The sequence below is a fragment of the Bombus affinis genome, chromosome 7 (assembly GCF_024516045.1).
Source record: "Bombus affinis isolate iyBomAffi1 chromosome 7, iyBomAffi1.2, whole genome shotgun sequence".
In the NCBI taxonomy this organism is placed as follows: Eukaryota; Metazoa; Arthropoda; class Insecta; order Hymenoptera; family Apidae; genus Bombus; species Bombus affinis.
The window spans coordinates 5122916-5141953 of record NC_066350.1 but is presented as its reverse complement, the minus strand read 5'-3'; the positions used below and the strand labels follow the sequence as shown (position 1 = coordinate 5141953).

Below are 19038 nucleotides of genomic sequence, written 5' to 3'. Positions count from 1 at the left end.
TTGATAAATATTATAATAACATTTACATATAATTCACGGATGTGTGATTCGTTTTGTATTCCTTTATAAAGGATAATTATTACGAACTATATATACCTCTAAGTTTCGAAATTATACGATATATATCACATAGGGTTTACATTAACTTTTAACATTTAATATTATTTCAGTTGTAAGTCAAACAATTTATTTTCCAATACTGTATTTATTGCAATTATGACTAAGTTTTGCTTACTATTGTGAGCCTTTGTGAGATTATTTATTGCGTTTCAAGTCTTTAAATTCTTTAAAAGTCTAACACATATACCGTCGCTTTGTTAAATATCTCAGAATGTAATATTTCCAATTTATTTTTATTTTTACTTTTATTGTACAGTTATGATACATTATGCTAATTACACGCATCGCTCGCTATGAATAATTTTACACTAATTTCAACTCAAATCATCGTAACGCTATCATCACCCTACAATATCTAAAAATGTTCCTACTTTGTAAACGTGTGAGAAGGGTGACCGCTTCCGAGAAATTGTTTGTGCGCAAATATTGTAACAATCTGAGAGACTCGATACAAGTATGTATAAACTTAGACGTTACTTCGTAGAACGGTAACTCAGACAGAAAACAGGGAATAAGATAAAACAAACAACGGGAAAGTCGGGCAAACAGAAAACCAACAAACTCGTGCAACGACTCGATGTTTCACTGTCGGTGACTTAAAGCGTTTTCTCTTTATATTGTTCCACATACCGTTGAACAAACGGTAGCCTATATACTCGTAAAGAGGCGATGGAACCCGCACACGCACCCACCCAATAGACTATCACGTGCTCCATAAAGGAAGTTCCTAAACATCCGTATTTCAAGGAGGTGGCCAGCGCGGGATTGAAGTAGCCGCCGGAATAATCGAAAGCTGAAATCAGCGTGAAAATAAATCGAGTATAAGTGTATCAACACGATCATCAACAAGTGTTCACATCGAAAACAAGAGTCTAATCTATGGCCATGATACGATAATACAGAGTATCTAATATTTGCAACGAACAGATTTGATTACTCGCAAACATTTCCAGTTCTTAAATTGCGAAAAGTGTAATACCTTTTCTTTAAGATGCCAGATTTACTAAGGTGAAAGGATCGTAGCGAGGTGAAATCGTAAAGAAACTTTTCTCGAAATAAGAAGAAAAATCAAACGAGAATAAAAGAAATATAGGAAAATGTGGAAAAAAGAGCTAAGCGTTATTCGAGTTATTCCAAGCGAATTTTTAATCGTTTCTGGGGAAGCAAACAACTTATAAATTTATTTTTCGCATCTGTAAAAATAATAAAAAATGTAATAATTCCAAGAGCTTTAAAGTGTTGTTATGTTCGTACTTATTATTGCTCGACGAGAGAAATTTCTTCGAATGATCGAGGCAGACAATCTTCGATGGAAAATTTACATTATTATATATTTGAACACGAAAAAGATCATATTTACGATCCGAATATATTCGAATAATTCAAATATATCCCTACGTTCGAAAAGTCTATATACAATTTGCACATTTAAAGAACAAAGTTGAAAGAATTCAAGAGTGAATAAAGAAATATATATTATATAAGGATACATATATAGAACGTACGTTCTGTTATCATTCAGCTGTTATTTCCCATTAGTTTATATTAATTTGTTAAAGGCGATTGCGTTGACCTATTAAAGTCATATCAGACATCTAAATCCAAATATTTATAAACCGCGAAAGAATATATGTACAAGAACGAATGGAAGTTTCTATTTTTATAAAACTTAGATACCCTGTAATTGGAAAACTAAAAGGGATACGTAAATAACTAAAGATCAACGTAAATGAAAAAAATTTTTTTACAAGACGAATCGTGATATAAATTAATCAAACCTGCAATAACCAAAGTTGTTCCAACGAAGGAATCAAGAATAACACTAATCTTCGAATTTATCTCGCTCAAGCCACGTGAGACCACCCTATATATACAAGTTGCCACGCATTCTATAAATGCTCCAAATATTACAGGCACCTTAAAGACAGAAGAGACGCTCGCATAATTTTCGCTAGAATTTATGAAAACTATGATTTTTTAATCTCATATATCCCGATAGGGTACTAACGTTAACGAGGCTATTATAGTCTTAAAGATTCACAAAAAATGTAATGTTTTTTTATCTTATGTTCTTGCATACGTCACTATCGCGAAAAGACTATTTTTATTAGATTTTCGAAGGAAAGAAGCGAGCCTATTACAAACAGTTGAGAAAAGTTTGTAATTTATTATCGCACTTACTTGTAGATCGGTAGTACAATCTTCGAATGCTTTGTGCTTGTGCGTCGAAACAATTTCGAGTGCCCAAAGTAATTGAACGTATCTAAAAACGGCAAGACCGCCGACAAGTTCGGCCCATATTAAAAGGAAAGCATCGCGCACTGACTTCGTCCCATTGACAACGTCTTCGATGTGCGTGTAGGGACAAGCGGTAGCGTCTTCCCAATTCATAGACCACCAAATCGTCAGTACGAATAAATATACGCCATACATAGAAACACCCCAGTTATCCGCAACTAAGATACATTATAATTAAAACAGAGAATATGTACTGAAACATTTATACCGGAAAAAATATAACGTTCTTATAATTTGACGCTAATATGATTGTAATTGTACATAGTATTCCATTAAAAAATATTAGCTGTTGCAGGTACACATAAAAAAAAAAGAATAAAATTCGATACATATATATATATATATATACATATACATAAGTAAAAACGTTATTAGCTTAATAAATTTCGTATCAAATTTTATAAAATCTACAGAGTTACCAATTAGAAATTATTGGCGATAAATTCGGTAAACTTACTTATTATTAATTCGAAACATGCTCCGCAAAGTTCACCGGTAGCAATACCTTCTAAAAATAGGGACCTTACAAACGGATCCTGTATATAATAGTTGGTATATCTTCTCATCCAGTAAGCTATGAGACTTGTAAATACAATGTACAGTGTAGAAACTGCCAAAGCAATTATCGTTGCAGCCATGGTGTTGATCGAATATACTATGCACAAGCTCGATATCGTAAAATGGAAACTAAAAAAAAGGACAAAATTATAAAATCATGAATAAATGATTATATACGTCAATGACTGCTGGTATAATGCACCCCATACATTACCTATGCGACCGTAATCGTCGAGCTTAAAACTTGAGCACATATAGTGGGAATTCGGAAAAAGAATAACAAAACACCATATGAAACGAAAAAATATCTTAAGGGGGCTCTGCGAGAACAATAGAGTGAAACGTCAGTAAATTTTGTTAAAAACTTAATACACTTCATGCCAAATAGCATGCAAACGATTATTCGTGGAAAGGGCAATCTTACAAAATATTTAGTATATAGTAATATATTTAGTAATATTTGTAGTATAAATTGATAATCTATCGTAATGTACGAATACTTTTTTCCCTTATGTGAATTTTCGATTGTCATAAGTTACAAAGTACCGCAGTTAACTCTTTTATTTTGTTATATTTATTACTGCTAACATTGATGTATAACGTGCGATCATCTGTATATCAATGTAATTATCAACATAAAAAACACAGTCTTCTCAATTTTCACGTTCATACTATACGAATACTTTTAATCCAGGCTGCCTATACCGTGGCCCAAACTACAAGCATAACAAGAAATCATAATGCAATTATTGTCAATATTTCGTACACTAAAAAAGTTGTTAAAAACAATCTACCACAATAATTTAATCGTATTCTTGCAGTAATGTCAATGCGCGAGTATATTGTTACATTTATTCTGGTCTAGAAAAATAATGTATTTAGCATCAAAATATAGTTAACTTTAAGTTTGTAAGTTATTACACTAACATTATAATACATGTATGTATATACAAAATATAGGAACATTATGCAACAGCAAAATATTACGCAAAACAGCATTCGACAAACTATGGTTTCAAGTGATTCTCGTGAACGTAATATAAACTTACATATTTACCACTAAATTTCATTCGCTTTTCTCATCTCTTCCCGAGCAAACATTCACACAATGCTTGTAAATCTATTTCTCGATCTCTTCCTTTCTTTCGCGCACAGCAAGATTTTGCTTAGCTGTTATTTAAAACCATCGAGTGTAATTGAATATATTTGTGTGAATATGTCGCGTAGCTTTAAATAGCTGGTCTCCCAAATTACCTGATTGTACATCCGCATCACGTTAGATATCGAATATGTTTCAAAATAATCTTATGACGAAACTGAACAGACAATTTTTCGTAAATATGAATAACAATTATACCTTTCACCAAGTATTATTCGATTATTTTACAACTAACTAGAAGTATTTCATTCATTTTATTTATTCAATTTACTTGTTCATATCGTTACTTTGATTCGTATTTTAAAAATTGAAAAGCAAATTTACGTAGGCGTGTAGAGGAATAAATTATAAATCTTCCACTCATGCTTACAACAATGTAATTTTAATGCTTACAAATTGAGTTTGTATTACAATCTTTAAAGAATAATTTGATCCGACCAGTTATAAATTTTTAATTCCATAACATTCGTTCGTTTCCAAATAATTCAGACTACTGAATGCAGTAAATTCTACATCGTAACGACATTGATACAGTTAGTTGACCTGAATTGTAACAAAATGAAACCGGTATGCCCAAAAGGAAGTACGAATTTAACGCTCAACCAATCAACTAAATACTTAGTTTTACATATTTAAAGTACTAAATGTTTTAACTACTCGAGATTACAAAAATGTCTTTAAAGTGCAATGATAAATAAATTTTATATTACGATTATCTATTTCTGATTAACACAAAAATAATCGTTATAAAAGCAAATAAAACTTTCAGTGTATACAGTTATGATTGGATGTTTTTATTCGTTTTATGAAGTATTAACTACATTTATTACATAGGTAAATGATTTCATGTTTATTTATGAGTGTGGACTAACTTTATCATTATAAAAAAGAAAGTAACATTTATTTACAAGAATCAAATGACTCTCCTTTGTGCTTTTTGGCCGCTTGAGAATCATCTTGATTCTCAGTTTTTATCATTAACCTGGAAATCCGTTTTGACTTTAAGTAGGACATTGTTTCGCTTGATGATCTACAATAAAAATTAATTAATTAAAGTTCGTCAGTTTTATCGCAGAATAATTTGTATTTAACAATAGTTTAAATTGTAAAATTTTGTATTTACCTTGGATGTGGAGTCTTAGTCTCAGTAAACATTTCTGTTGAATTACTTTCGGATGAACTAGAACTTGTACATGGAGAATACGGAATGATCTGGTATGTAGTTCTACTAACTACCTCAGTAGTTGGTTCTGTATTTTCTGTTTGATTTGGCATATTATTACTAATACGATTTTCCCCATCTAATATAGGCTTTTTCTTGTCTTCAATATCTGTTTTCGCAGATTTTATATCAACCTGGTTCTCAGCCTTAGTTTTTAGTTTACCATCTTGTGTGGGAAAATTTACAGTCGGTATTGTTATGTTTCTATCTCCTTTTCCTGCAATCATTAAGTTAATCAATAGTTTAGAGAGTTCTTCCCTTTTCCTTGTTACTACTATTTCCTCAAACCAATTTTTCAGTGTCTTTATTGGCAACGTATAATCTTTAATGGGATTCTGGAAAAAAAAAATGTATTATTGTACAATTTGTAATGCTACCTCGTCTACCAATTATACCAATGATATAAACTAAAAAAATAAACCTACTTTAAAGAAGCTCTCTACGTATTGTAATACATATAATCCGCAATCAGTGAAATTTGATTGCTGAGGAACTTTCAACGATGCTCCTTTAATAGTATCTTTCGAAAACACTTTCTCATTTCCCATTTTTGCAACATACTCACAGCTTAAGTAATCTCTTAATGTAGCTACTACACGTGCTCTACTTGCCCCCGCAAGAGAGTCAAATATTAATATGCAGGGTCTACAAAAAATAAAATAAAAATATGAATAAATATATTATCCTATTTGGAACGTTACTTGTTTTAAAAGTATATGCAAATACTTACACTTTTATAGTCTCTTTCTCCTGCTGTACATTTGGTTCGACATTCGGAGATAAACCTTTATTTTCTGCATTTTCTGATTCATCCTACATTAGAAATTGCCAATAGTATATACTTTGATACATTTATAATTTATTATAATCTATATTGAAACATAACTTAGTTTGCGGCACACTTACATCATCTTCGCTATCCATCTCCATTTCTTCATCATCACCTTCAGCTTCATCTCTTTCTGAACCATCATCACCTTGATCTATAGTCACAGTAGTTGTCACTGGTTTGAGAGTTGTACTTCCAATCGTGACAGCTTGTAGTTTTACTTCCTTTAATTTTTTACTTTTTTGTACAGTCTTGCGAACATCATTTTCATCGCATCGTTTTGGCTGTGCAAAAACTTTACCCACCAAACCAGGGAAACAAATAATAGCCAAAAACCAATGGGCACTGTAATATTATTTTACATAACAAATGTCATTTTGAAATATTTTAGATTAAATAGAGGCATAAAAACAGAATTGAGCATTTGAGAAAGATAAGTACTTACTGTTCATTTATAGGAATTATAATGAAATCTTTTTCAAATATGTTAACGTTTTTCGTCCACTTTTGTACTCTTGCATGTCTCTTGGCAGCTGGTGAAAGAGGTACATTACTTTCACCTGCTTGAGCATGTGGACTTGTTAATCGTTTATAAAAATATGAACTGAATACATGAGTTCTATGTTGATCAGATTCTGATAACACCTCCAGTGTCAAATATTTTAGATAGAAGTCTATAATTACATCGTTTAAAAACTGATCCTCCCCAAGACATAAATAATCTTCAGTATTAATCGCTATACCACCTTTTGCAGGTGGTGGAGGATATACAGTTATCCTGTAAATAACAAATCCTACATTATACGAAACGTGAAAACTGTTAATTGTAAAAACGAAATGTTTCAAACAAAAGTCGGGAATTTTAGGAGAAACAGATTATGTTAATATTTATTTGACCAACTTTGAAAAATATCCCAAGAATGAAGAAGTTTCAATATTAGTTATAGAAACTACAAATATAATAAAAAATATAAGTTTCAATTTAAAAAATTAATTGTTACCATCAACTGATTTCTAAGTAAAATAAGAAGAAAAAAAAAGAAATAGTATAAATATGATTATTTATTCTAATTCTGTAATTAAATTTGTTTCTTACGTCTGTATACCGCCATTGACATTCGAATTAGTTGTTGTTCCAGTTTGATTTTCTTTTCTAGATGAGCTTTGTACTTTTAGCTTCTGAAAGAAGCGATTATATTTGAGAGATAGTAATTTTACATACTTATCAATAACATATATTACATACATCTTTCGGCGATGCTCGTACAAGGATATCATTTGCCTCTTTTGAGCTTAATTCTTCTAACAAGCGTCTTCGCGAAAACAAAGATTTTAGCACAACTTTTGATTCTTCGGATAATTTCTCTGGTAGTAAAGTTATCCGTTTATGTGTATGATCTGTAAAAATGTTAACATTCTCATTATATTTATAATTATATATATATGTAAAATATGTAATATAATTATATATGTAAGCTATATGTAAAATATATTATAAACTATAATATATAAGTATATATTATAATAATATATTATAATAATAATTATATAAGTATAATATATAAACTATAATATATAGTTTATAATATATTATAAACTATAATATATTTTAAAGTTGATACCTTTCCCAGCAGGATCATAATATGGCCCTTTTGGATCCTGCATTCCTAATAATTCGCGAATCATAGCTCCAGTATTAGTAGATGTATAAAAGAAAAGCACTGGCATGGCTTTGCCAAAATGAATTAGCACTTTTACTATATCTTGGATTTTAACTTCTAATGCTACGAAAGTTTTGTCTGCAACAAAAATGCGCGAATATTTTTATATGACAAATACCTATCAAAATAACATATAATTATGAACATATAATAGTTAGTAAAAGATTACCATCTTCTAATAGGGGTACACCAAATCTTACTCCAGTTTGCGAGATTATGACTCTCTCTCGAGGAACATATTTATAAGATCCTATCCTTACTGTTCGACACAACAAAGAAGTATGTGGAGATTGAAGAGAATTATCTGAAAATATTTATTTTCATATTTTCTCATTTTATATATAATTAAATTCAAAATGCAATAAATTGGAATCAACGTATTTTATAGAAATCATATACATATGTAAAATACGTAAAATATGAAGCATATTGCAAGATACCTTTAATATCTTCACTCTCCATAGCATAATCAGAACTCATGCTAGAAATAGAATTGTTCGTAATTACTGGTTCCTTCTCAAGAATGGTTTCCATTTCTTCACTAAAATTATTACTTGCGTCGTTTGAAAATATATTGTTACTAGAGCCGTCCGATTTTTTAATTTTGCCTTCCTCCTCTTCGTCAGATGATATTGTCAGACACTCTGTATAAGAAATATCATGCCTGAGCTGACTATATGTTATAAGATATTTAAAAGAATTCACTTCAAAATTTTTGTTGTATATAAACATAATTATAGTAATACAGATTATTCGATTCAACTGTAAGACACAAAAATATGATAATAGAAACAGTATTTTTCTCAAGGTCGTTCGTTCCATATTTTTATAAATTATTAATGCCTTTATTCAAACCTCTAGCATTACAATAAAAAAAGAAAAAGAAAGTATTAACTTATTTATATATTTAGACACATCGCGAAATAATATATGAGACGAGACCTACAACACATTTATAGTTCCGAAAAATTCGAAGAAAGAAAGAAGAAAATATAAAGCTTTAAAAAATTTACAAATTTAAAGAAACATAAACTTATTAATATTGTAGACGTTTAGTATGTTTAGACGTATAACAATAATAATAATGAAAATTAATACATATGTATATGTGGTAGTGTTTACTATAAATTATGTCATTATTAACATGTGTTATAGTCATCGATCATTTAACAAGTAATCAAAAGAAGCTAAATATGTTACTTCACATTATTATGATTTTAAACAATAAATCACTTTTAATCATGAATATAATCTGTTGTGTAGACATGATTATATTGTAGATATTACTTGAATATTGTGTCAAATATACAAAGTAGTAAAGTTAGGATGTACATTCAAATAAATATTTCTTAAGCATTTATTTCTATATATCTTTCACATCAAATATCTCGCAGTGTGTTAGGCATACAATGTAAATACATACCATTGATCTTTGTTTTTAATTTCTCTTTAGTTCAAGCACTAAACAAAACATATGGTTCCATTTAAAAAAATATTGATGACCTTGAGAAAAATATTCCTTCCACTATCATATTTCCTTTTGTAAAATTGTGTTATTTTGCTCATTTTTCTTTCTGCTATATTCAGATGCAACAGAGATGTTCAGTCATACTGTTTAAACTTACACAAGATAATATTGTATCGTTGAATAAAATCATATAAATTATTTTTTCTACCTGGCTCTTTATGAATAGGCCTTGGTCTTGAAACGCCGCCTCTTCCTCTTCCTCTTCCACGTTTATACACAGACCCATCTCGCTCTAATTTCTCTAATTTTGCCGATGAATTTCGTTCGTTATTTTTCTTGTAAAAGGTCTACAAAAAATTAACATAATAATATAAAGCTAAAGATTTATATTATAAATTATACTTGTATCAAAGTATATTACATTTCGTACAATAGATATTATAATGGACTTTAAATTAAATTTATATGGAGATGACAAGTTAATATCACAAATTTTAATTTTAGATAGATCTAGAATATTGATTTCTTAGAGCCTTATAATCCTTACGTCAATAGTTAGCATTGTTTCTTTCTTTTCTTGCATACCCATTGTCATTGATATAGATTTCACATCTTTGGGTAATTTTCTTTTACATCTTAGACATCGATTAAAGTCAATAGAACTGATACCACAATGGGAACAGACAGCCAACATTCCTTCAATATATATAGGTTCCTGCAAGACATATCGAAAATATTAAATAAAAGATATGAAAAATACATTTATATTTAAAAAAATATCTTTATTATATATAAAAGAAATAAAATTCATTGTTATATAATATGTATTACATAATACATAATACATGTAAGCTGTATTATAAATAAATATAATTGTGCTATGATAATAGAATGATTAAAATTTACGAAAAACTGGACCATTCAATGTGTGCACTGTAGTCATAATTTTAATATTCTACATTCTACATTTTTGTCCATTTAATTGTTTCAATAATAGTATTTGTCTATATGACAAATGATGTATGTAAATGATGATTTATATGATGTTTCTAACTAATAATTATTTTTGTCAGTAATTCCGTTAAAATTTTTAGAAATGCTATGTATATGCCTTTAATGAAATAATAATTTAAATTTCATGCAAAAAACATTCTTAGCCGAAATATAAAAATTAAATATCTAATTTACACTTATACTTAACAATATAACTATATCATTTAATATATAGATTTAACAATTCATGATAGATGTAACACGTATATTGTTATACGTAGATTTTAAATTAAAGTAATAAATTGAAAGAGAAATTTGATGTGTAATTACTCTCTAAAATTAATCTCTATGTGTAGCTTTTCAATGTTTAAATATATAAGCAATTTAAAATGAGGCTTCATGCATTTTACATACTGTTTCGTCAATATTAAATAATTTGTTACTTTCATGCAATATCCAATCATTACAAATACAAAGAGATACGTTATATAAACATTTCTGCGAAAAAATGGTTCAATCAATTCACATATTAATTGCATAAAAAATTCATGTATCAACCAAAATTTATGTATTAATTATTTATGACATTTATTCTTCATATAATTCTTATGATAATTTGATTTGTTATTGTTTCATATTTTATTATTATTCATTTTTATTCTGGTAATAGTTATATAACTTAGTTATGACGTTAACATTCATAGAAATTTTATAGATTTTTAGTGCAGTTACAAACTAGCTTACAAGCTAGACTTAAAAAATATATACATCTATGTAATATATTTTATTTCATATATCAAAATTAAAATAATTTTTATTTTATTATTCCTTCAAAAAGACGTTGAATACTTCTCTAGCATGATTTCATTTTAGTTAAGCAAAACATGCTTATAGTATTACTGCTTTTTATACATAAATATAAAATACATAATCATAAAAATGTTTATATAAATTATATTATTACAAATCAAAAATTAAATAAATGTTTTATATATTATTAGATGTTGTTGTATAAAACTAATAAATTGTAACTTACCTCATTTTGTTGTACAGGATTACTATTCTCATCTGGCGAACTGAAATGTTCAATATAATATATAAAAATATTTTATGTGTTAACTTCAATCAATAATATATTTAAAAGCTTACCTATGAGAATTGTCTAAATTAGTATTTGCACTATCTTGAGAACTATCATTTTCACTCATATCATATGAAGCAACTGCACCAGGCCCAGCTTCTACAATATAATTAATACCCAACATAGGATCAGAAACTAAAGAAACACTTGTTTTTCCACAAAATACAATATTTGCCTACAAATGCAAAACATTTTTAATTAATTCAATTAATAATTTTTGTGAAATTTCATTCAGTGACTATTAACATACCTGCTCCAGTAAATCTTGAACTGTACAATCTTCGTTAGGTATGTCAAATGTAATTAATCTCTGTTCACCATTCGAAAGCATAACTAACATTTTTGCAGTATTTCCTTGTATCTGAGGTTGAACTTTAGTATTTGTTGGATTATGAATAACTTTTTCAAGATAAGCGATACTTTCAGTAGAACCATTTTCTGAATCAGTTTGTGAAGGAAAACTTTGTTGATTTATTGGATCTTTTTCACTGAGTGATGAAGATTCCAGAGATTCAACATCCATAGCATTAAGCATATTTTGAGATGGAGGTGAAAGTGGTGATTGTTCATACTGAGATTTTTGCGGTGTGGTTTGTTTCTGAAATTGTAATTGTGATGAAGATGACATTTGTTTCTGTTGTACTGAATTTGTAGTTGTTTGTTGCCGTGGATTATTTAATGAACTTTGCACTGGTTGTGAAGCAATATTTGATAATCTCTGCATATTATTTCCTTGTAATCTTTGATCATTTTGTACCTGTCTTTGATTTTGCATTTGTTTTAATCTTGTTTGTTCCATTTTAGGCTGTTGCACTTTTAAGGAACTTTTTGGCAAGGTAGGAGCTTGAGGTCTACTATGAACTTTACTCAAAGGAGAATGTACTTGTGTAGAAATTTGTGTCACATTCTGTCCAATGGGACTAATTGTTTTATTACAAAATGGTGTAGATGCTCTGATAGACGCATTAGCGTTTGGTATTTGATTTCCAATGTTATTTGTTACATTCACCCTGTCAATGGATGATGTTCCTATTTGTACACTATTTGTTGATAATCGATTTCTGTTTTGGTATGATTTAAGTGGTTTTCTTTTTACAATTTCAGTATTCGATGAAGATAATTCACAAAGTCCATGTAGAAGATTCTAAAAATATATAACTGTTATTGCACTTAATAATTTGCAAAATAAAACTATTATGATTCTTTACACTTACTTGTGAAGAAGTATTATTTTGACTTTCATTTAAATTGCCAGTTTGAATTTTTTCTGATATCAATGCATTCTGTTTTGAAATTGCATTTACATTAATACTATTTTCTTGCATTTTTATCCATTGTATTTGTTGTCCATCATTATTACAACCTATAAATGTTTTGGAACCTAAATAAGAAAACAATGTTCTTATAAATTGCTTTACCCTTTCATTGTAACCATAAAACTCTTCCTTTTACATATTAGTGTAAATTCTTGGATTTAATGCACTATTAAGATGCTATACAAATTCATTAAATTTACCTTTATTATCCACAATGTTTACAATGTTCCCTCCTACAGTATTATCATTTACTGTCGTAGCTTTTAATACACCTTGGGGTGAAGTTAATTCATTTGAATTTGTTTTGATTATAAAAACGTTTTGTCTGAAAGTAAAAATGCATCATTTCAATAAGTTGAAATATGAGAAAACTCAAAATAACAAATATTTTAACAAAATAGTGCAAACTACTTCCTGTCTGAGTCATTAGTATACATTTATAAATCAACTAAATATATTTCTAATGAATGGTTCTGATGACATATAAATAAATTATGATTGAAGATATGTTTTATGGTCCCTACATGTCAATTATGTGTATAATGTTTATAAGTGAGAAGCACGAGGAAAAAGGGGTGCATTGCTATATTTTTAATTGCATTCTATAAAATATAATTAATTCTTCCATTTCATATATATTCTGATACAAATACTATATTACCAAATACAAAATTTTTAATTTTATAAGGTCAGCACCATGATAGATACTTTAATGCAAATACTATTAAATGGATTATGTTAATAAAGAGTACATTTTAATGTACTTGGATTATAACTTATTGCATACGAACTTTTTAAGATGAGTTTGGTAATATTATTGTTATGTGAACAATTAATTATAGAACCCAAAGATTTAACAGATGCATATAAATCGTTTAAAAAAATTTAGGGAAAACAAATTTCAAAACGCAGAAAATTTAATGTAATATAATTATATGTATACATAAATGGTAAATATATATTAATATTTAGTAAAATAAAGAAGTTCAGAAACATATTTCATCATATTATTATTTAAAAATATTTGGTTTATTAGTGTATATTATACCTTATATTTGAAATTGGTTTATTCTTTCATAGTTATGTGTTCCTATCACGTTATATGATTATAATTGTATGATATTTTATAATTTTAGCAAATTGTTAATACATTCGATATTGAATGAATGAATGATATAATTACACTTATTTGTTGTGTTACATTTCTATACTTGTTTGTTGTGACTTATTTCATAAAGTGACACGAAGTGAATAATGGAATTGATATGATATGCTCAGATTTTACATGCTTACATAAATTTACTATGATTTAGATCACCCAAATACAATATTTCATTATTAAATCAGCTAGAAAACCTACTGTATAATTACAAAAGATTTCTTTGAGGCACACATGTACAATACATATACATACACATATACATATACATATACACACATATATGTATGTATATATATATACACTAGTGTAATATATTTTAAATCTACATTTCAATGTTACAAATAAACAATGCACTATTATTCTTAATAATTTTATTAACAGAAGCAAATTCATAACTTCTTTAATACATCATATTTCTACATATATAGCTAGAAGACAACCTTAAGAAGTTTTTATTAATATGCTATATTTCTATAAAACATATCAAAACAGACATAATTGTCTGTTAGAATTGCAAATTTAAATGCTGACAGAATATAATTTTATTCTAAACACATTATATATATACATGAAAGTATATAAATCTATTTACAAAATTGTGTGTAATTAAAATAATTTATTTAAATTATTATATAACTGCAATCGTATTACGTACTATAAAATATATTTTCACAATGCAACATGAATAAAAATATTTGTTATATTCTAATAACATGCTCAATAATTGATATTTAGTTTTCATAATAAGCACCACATACCAATACCCCCTTTGTTTTCCTCGAGTATCTAATAGTTTTTATATCGCAATATGTATATTAATTTGTGTGTATGAGTGTGTGTATATATGTATATACACACACACACATACACACACACAAAAGACTAAAAGCACGAAGATACTACACTGCTACTTCAATATTTGGATAATTAAAATGCATGCGCACAAATTACCCTTGATCCAATTGTGTTGCAGAAATTTGACTCCCTAAATTAATTTGCTGTGAAAATATCGGTTGCCCGCTGTTTTGTGGTGCAGTGGTATAAGCCAAAAATTGTTGAGAACCATTACCACCATTATTTATGTCTTCAACAACTAATTGTACACTTTGTCCCTCAACAGAGCAAATTCTCTGCACTTCTTCAAGTGTTAATGTACCACTGGCATTGGTCACGAAATTATAATATTGTGCCATAGTATTTAAGACTTAAATGCTTGCAAATATGATTTTTTGTCAATCAATGTAGATCAAATGAATCAATGTCACTACTACGCCAAATTACACCAGTCCATCAGTATCATATCTGTAGAACGATGAATTAGTATCTGCACAATAAAACCTATTAAAAGTAATTTAACATTACTTGTGTTTCTCTATGATATATGTTTACATAAGTTAAGCTTTATTATTTCATAGAAAATGTGAATATAAAAATACATAAACAAACATTAAAAATAAAAATGTATTGTAATATTAGATCAGGTTAAATTAACCTTGGTTAATGATAATATATGTTTGTATCACTGCTTTTTGTAATGCATATCATATTAAATTTTTGTTCAGTTTTGTAAAACCAAAGAATAATAACATTACTGATGATAAAACTGTTTACCTGTATCAAAAGAATTACATATACCAATTCTAGATAAAAAATCACATATTTGCAAAAAGTAATTTATTCCCAAACTGAATGGCAATTATTCTTTTTCTTAAAATAATACTTTACATTTGCTTTATAAAATCTTTTTTTTAATTACATTTCATGTATATTATGATAGATGTTTAAAATAGGTATATATTATATATATATATATATATAGAAACTAGAACAAGATCTTATTGAACTACAAAATATAACATTAAGAAATATAAAAAGCATACCAAAAATATTTTATTTTATTTATAAATAGACATAAAGTAAAACGTTAAACTTCTTAGGTAGTCTCCTACACACAGCTTTTTAAATATTGCATAAAACCACCTTAAATCACATCACAATTAAAAATTAAATATAAACATAAATTTCTGTTGCATAATCAAACTATATAAAAATTGTTGTACAACATGTGCTTCAAAGATTTACAATTTTAACAATAAGAAGCTATTATTTTCTTCATGTAAAGAATATATTCTAATAAACCTTATAGACAAAAATATCTTTCTAATTCATAGTAGCATGCAAAATTTTAAGAAAGAGAATTTGTATGATCTTGAAATTATTTAAATAGCATACGGATAAATTTATGTGAATAATAGATTACACACTTTTCTGTACAGTAGAATGTTTAAGAAATTTCATAATATATTTAGATTTATTTTATTTCACATTGTGAGATACGTCCTATTATCAGATATATAATACGTATTCTCATATAAATAGCAATTGCTTAATAAAAATGTAAATAATATATTATTGAGAATATGATGTTTAATGTCCTCTATAAATACTTCATTAACAAAGAAAAAGTTTACTACAAAACTCCTATATTGTTAAAAAGTAATGATTTCACTATTCTCTAATAATATTAAATAACTAATAGAATTTACATAATAGTTTGATTTATATATAATTAAAACTTTTATGATTGTCTAAATATTTTCCAAAATGTTGTGCATTTTCGCTAATATAAAATATTTATTTTTCTGTTTACAGAAATGTAATACACATATACATACAGTATATCTTGTTCATTTGTACATACACTATATTTTCTTAATTATTGAAAATACTAAAAAATGTTTCATATGAAAGTTGTTTGATTTCATGAGGGAAACTTAGTAAGATATTGTTTACCTTCTTATTTAAAAAAATTTCAATGCCAATGTAACTTCTTTAAATGGAACTACATGTGTACATTTTTCTATACATTATTAGATGCATTCTTTGACTTTAATCTAGTAAAACTTATCATATGAAAGACAAGAAAGGACAACGCTGTGTTTTTATGTTTATGATTTCTTCGTCTTCCAAACAATAAGTTTTACAAAATTAAAATTAAAATATCTTTTAAACTAATCATTTTTCAACCCAAGTATTTTAATATATACTTTCCTGTAGAGAATTAAAGAATGCATCAGGTGGTATATAAAAAAACATTATATTGGCATTGGAAATCCCTTCAAATAAAAAAGTAAAAAAATCTTGTTCTCTCACAAAATCAAACAAATTTCATATAAAACATTTTTCAGTATTTTCAATAGTTAAGGAAATAATAGCTTGTAAACCGATAAACAGGATATACTATATATATTCAATAATATTAATAATTAAAATATTCTTTTGATAATAAAAATACGATTTTTTCACAAAATTATTTTCTCCGTCCACTTATTAAAACTACCTTTAATTAATATACTCAAATACTTCATAGAATACTTCATAGAGTACTTTTGAATAAATATGAATAATATAGTTCACAACATACATGTATAAAACCATATAAATTTAATCAAGTACAGAAAATCATTGAAAACATAGAACACGGAGAAGAAATTTGTTAATGAAATATTGTTATGTATTGTTAATAAAATAAGCATTGTAGTAAGAATGTGTTTCTAAGATATTTTGTTTGGAAATTTATATATTTTTATTATTACTTTGTAAATAATCAATAACTATAATAATTATTATTCAATGCAATAAAAATACATGATTTAAATATATATTTTACAGTTACAATAAATTTTCAATAGATTTAAATGCAAGAGATATGTTGAAATTCAGATGAGGAAATCTCTAACGAATTATTGGAGTTTTTATAACACATGTGATATAAGTTAATAATTAATATGATATATTGAATTATAATATGTAAGTATGTAAATACAGAATAAAATTGAATGTAAAAATTATCTCTACTATGTGCGTGTAGGTGTGTGCGTACGTGCGTCCATGCGTGCGTGCGCGCGTGTGTGTGTGTTGTATGTGATTTCTAACATTATTATTGTTTTTACACTTGTAAATACAAAATGAGAATTTGGAATAATATCTCAATTATGAAAAATAGTTAAATTTCACAGAATCATAACCTAGAAAACAAAGAAACAAATCGATCTGGTTTCCATATATCCGTTAAGAAATTAAAATAATAAATTAAAAGTAAACACGTGCACTAGAAATACACATATTACTATGTATAATAAAATATATTTACAATTCAACATCGAAACGTGCGAAGTAAATGACGGTAGAACTGTTTGAGAATTTTACCATAACCTTATTTCAAAATTTCAATTATCTTAAGCAAAAATTATAATGAAATAGCACTAAGAACATTTACATTTTGCTATGTTATAAAGCTATTTTATTGTCAATTTCATATAAAAAACATGCGGAATTACCGACTTGAATATGAATCGACGTCTAGTGCACACGTTATAAATTTTTTATTAAATTGACAACCGTGATACTTACAGTTGTTCGTGGAAGAAGAAATAAATACACAATCCCGAATTCGGCAGCAGTAAATATTCCTTAGATTGTATTCTAGTTATTTCGTTATAGTTCGCGCAAGTAAATAACAATTCCAATTCGCCATTTTACGTTACCGTTTACGTGAAAGAATCGCAAAGCAACCGATAGACCGCAAAAGATTACGCCACTGCGTCAATGAAGTAGAATTTCCGGGTCCGGTTTTCTAAAACATTAACGGCGCGAAATTTGGTATGTTATGCCAACTACAGTTTCTGTGAGATGCCAATACAACGTATACTTAATTTGTGTTCATTATTGTGTGTTTCATTATTTAGTGATTATTTAGTTATATTGTTAAAATCTTACTTCACTCACGCATGTAAAAAAAGTTAGTAATGAATATAGGTAATAATTCTCAAATCTTTCTAACGGAAATTTCTTAAAAGTTTATAATAAATTCCACGTTATAATACTACAATTTGTTACAAACGATTTATTTTTTAAATTTTAATATCTTTAGAGAAAATGAATTATAAGATAAATATATTGTTCATGTTTTTAAATTTACAAGGAATTAGGAAGTAAAAGTCACAGATACATTTATATTATATTTCTATATACCCAAAATTTATTTAAAT

The 19038-nt window shown here is 27.3% G+C and overlaps 2 protein-coding genes across 8 annotated transcripts; both read right to left on the bottom strand.

Annotated features, from left to right (window-relative positions):
• Positions 1-334: 334 nt before the first annotated feature.
• LOC126918566 (aquaporin-11) lies at positions 335-4756 on the bottom strand. Of its 3 annotated transcripts, XM_050726618.1 has the most exons (6): positions 4026-4756; positions 3191-3692; positions 2876-3105; positions 2302-2576; positions 1899-2037; positions 335-913 (listed from the first exon to the last, which is right to left on the bottom strand). In XM_050726618.1, exons 3-6 carry the CDS (start codon positions 3054-3056, stop codon positions 717-719), a joined length of 792 nt encoding a protein of 263 aa, XP_050582575.1. In that variant the 5' UTR covers positions 3057-3105; positions 3191-3692; positions 4026-4756; the 3' UTR covers positions 335-716. The 3 variants fall into 3 exon arrangements, with proteins under 3 accessions (XP_050582575.1, XP_050582576.1, XP_050582577.1); XM_050726619.1 differs by lacking the exon at positions 3191-3692; XM_050726620.1 differs by lacking the exon at positions 3191-3692 and having other exon boundaries at positions 4034-4756.
• A 152-nt stretch (positions 4757-4908) lies between these two features.
• On the bottom strand, positions 4909-18596 carry LOC126918562 (uncharacterized). 5 transcript variants are annotated; one of them, XM_050726603.1, is made up of 21 exons: positions 18401-18596; positions 14939-15325; positions 13026-13150; positions 12724-12890; positions 12267-12653; positions 11760-12107; positions 11518-11684; positions 11405-11444; positions 9923-10090; positions 9584-9722; positions 8348-8551; positions 8077-8211; positions 7809-7985; positions 7433-7584; positions 7283-7365; positions 6632-6964; positions 6264-6531; positions 6088-6170; positions 5783-6002; positions 5259-5692; positions 4909-5165 (listed from the first exon to the last, which is right to left on the bottom strand). In XM_050726603.1, exons 2-21 carry the CDS (start codon positions 15178-15180, stop codon positions 5036-5038), a joined length of 4002 nt encoding a protein of 1333 aa, XP_050582560.1. In that variant the 5' UTR covers positions 15181-15325; positions 18401-18596; the 3' UTR covers positions 4909-5035. The 5 variants fall into 5 exon arrangements, with proteins under 5 accessions (XP_050582560.1, XP_050582556.1, XP_050582557.1 ...); XM_050726599.1 differs by having other exon boundaries at positions 11760-12653; XM_050726600.1 differs by having other exon boundaries at positions 11760-12653; positions 14939-15311.
• Positions 18597-19038: the final 442 nt, after the last annotated feature.

Coding starts and splice junctions, on each gene's coding strand:
- LOC126918566 (XM_050726618.1), bottom strand. CDS start 3,056: ATGGCTGCAACGATAATTGCTTTGGCAGTTTCTACACTGTACATTGTA. Junction 2,577..2,875: donor ATGTTTCGAATTAATAATAA/GTAAGTTTACCG, acceptor AATGTATCTTAG/TTGCGGATAACTGGGGTGTT. Junction 914..1,898: donor AACAACTTTGGTTATTGCAG/GTTTGATTAATT, acceptor CGCTGATTTCAG/CTTTCGATTATTCCGGCGGC.
- LOC126918562 (XM_050726599.1), bottom strand. CDS start 15,180: ATGGCACAATATTATAATTTCGTGACCAATGCCAGTGGTACATTAACA. Junction 11,685..11,759: donor TTCAAGATTTACTGGAGCAG/GTATGTTAATAG, acceptor TTGCATTTGTAG/GCAAATATTGTATTTTGTGG. Junction 10,091..11,404: donor ATCCTGTACAACAAAATGAG/GTAAGTTACAAT, acceptor TATGTCTTGCAG/GAACCTATATATATTGAAGG.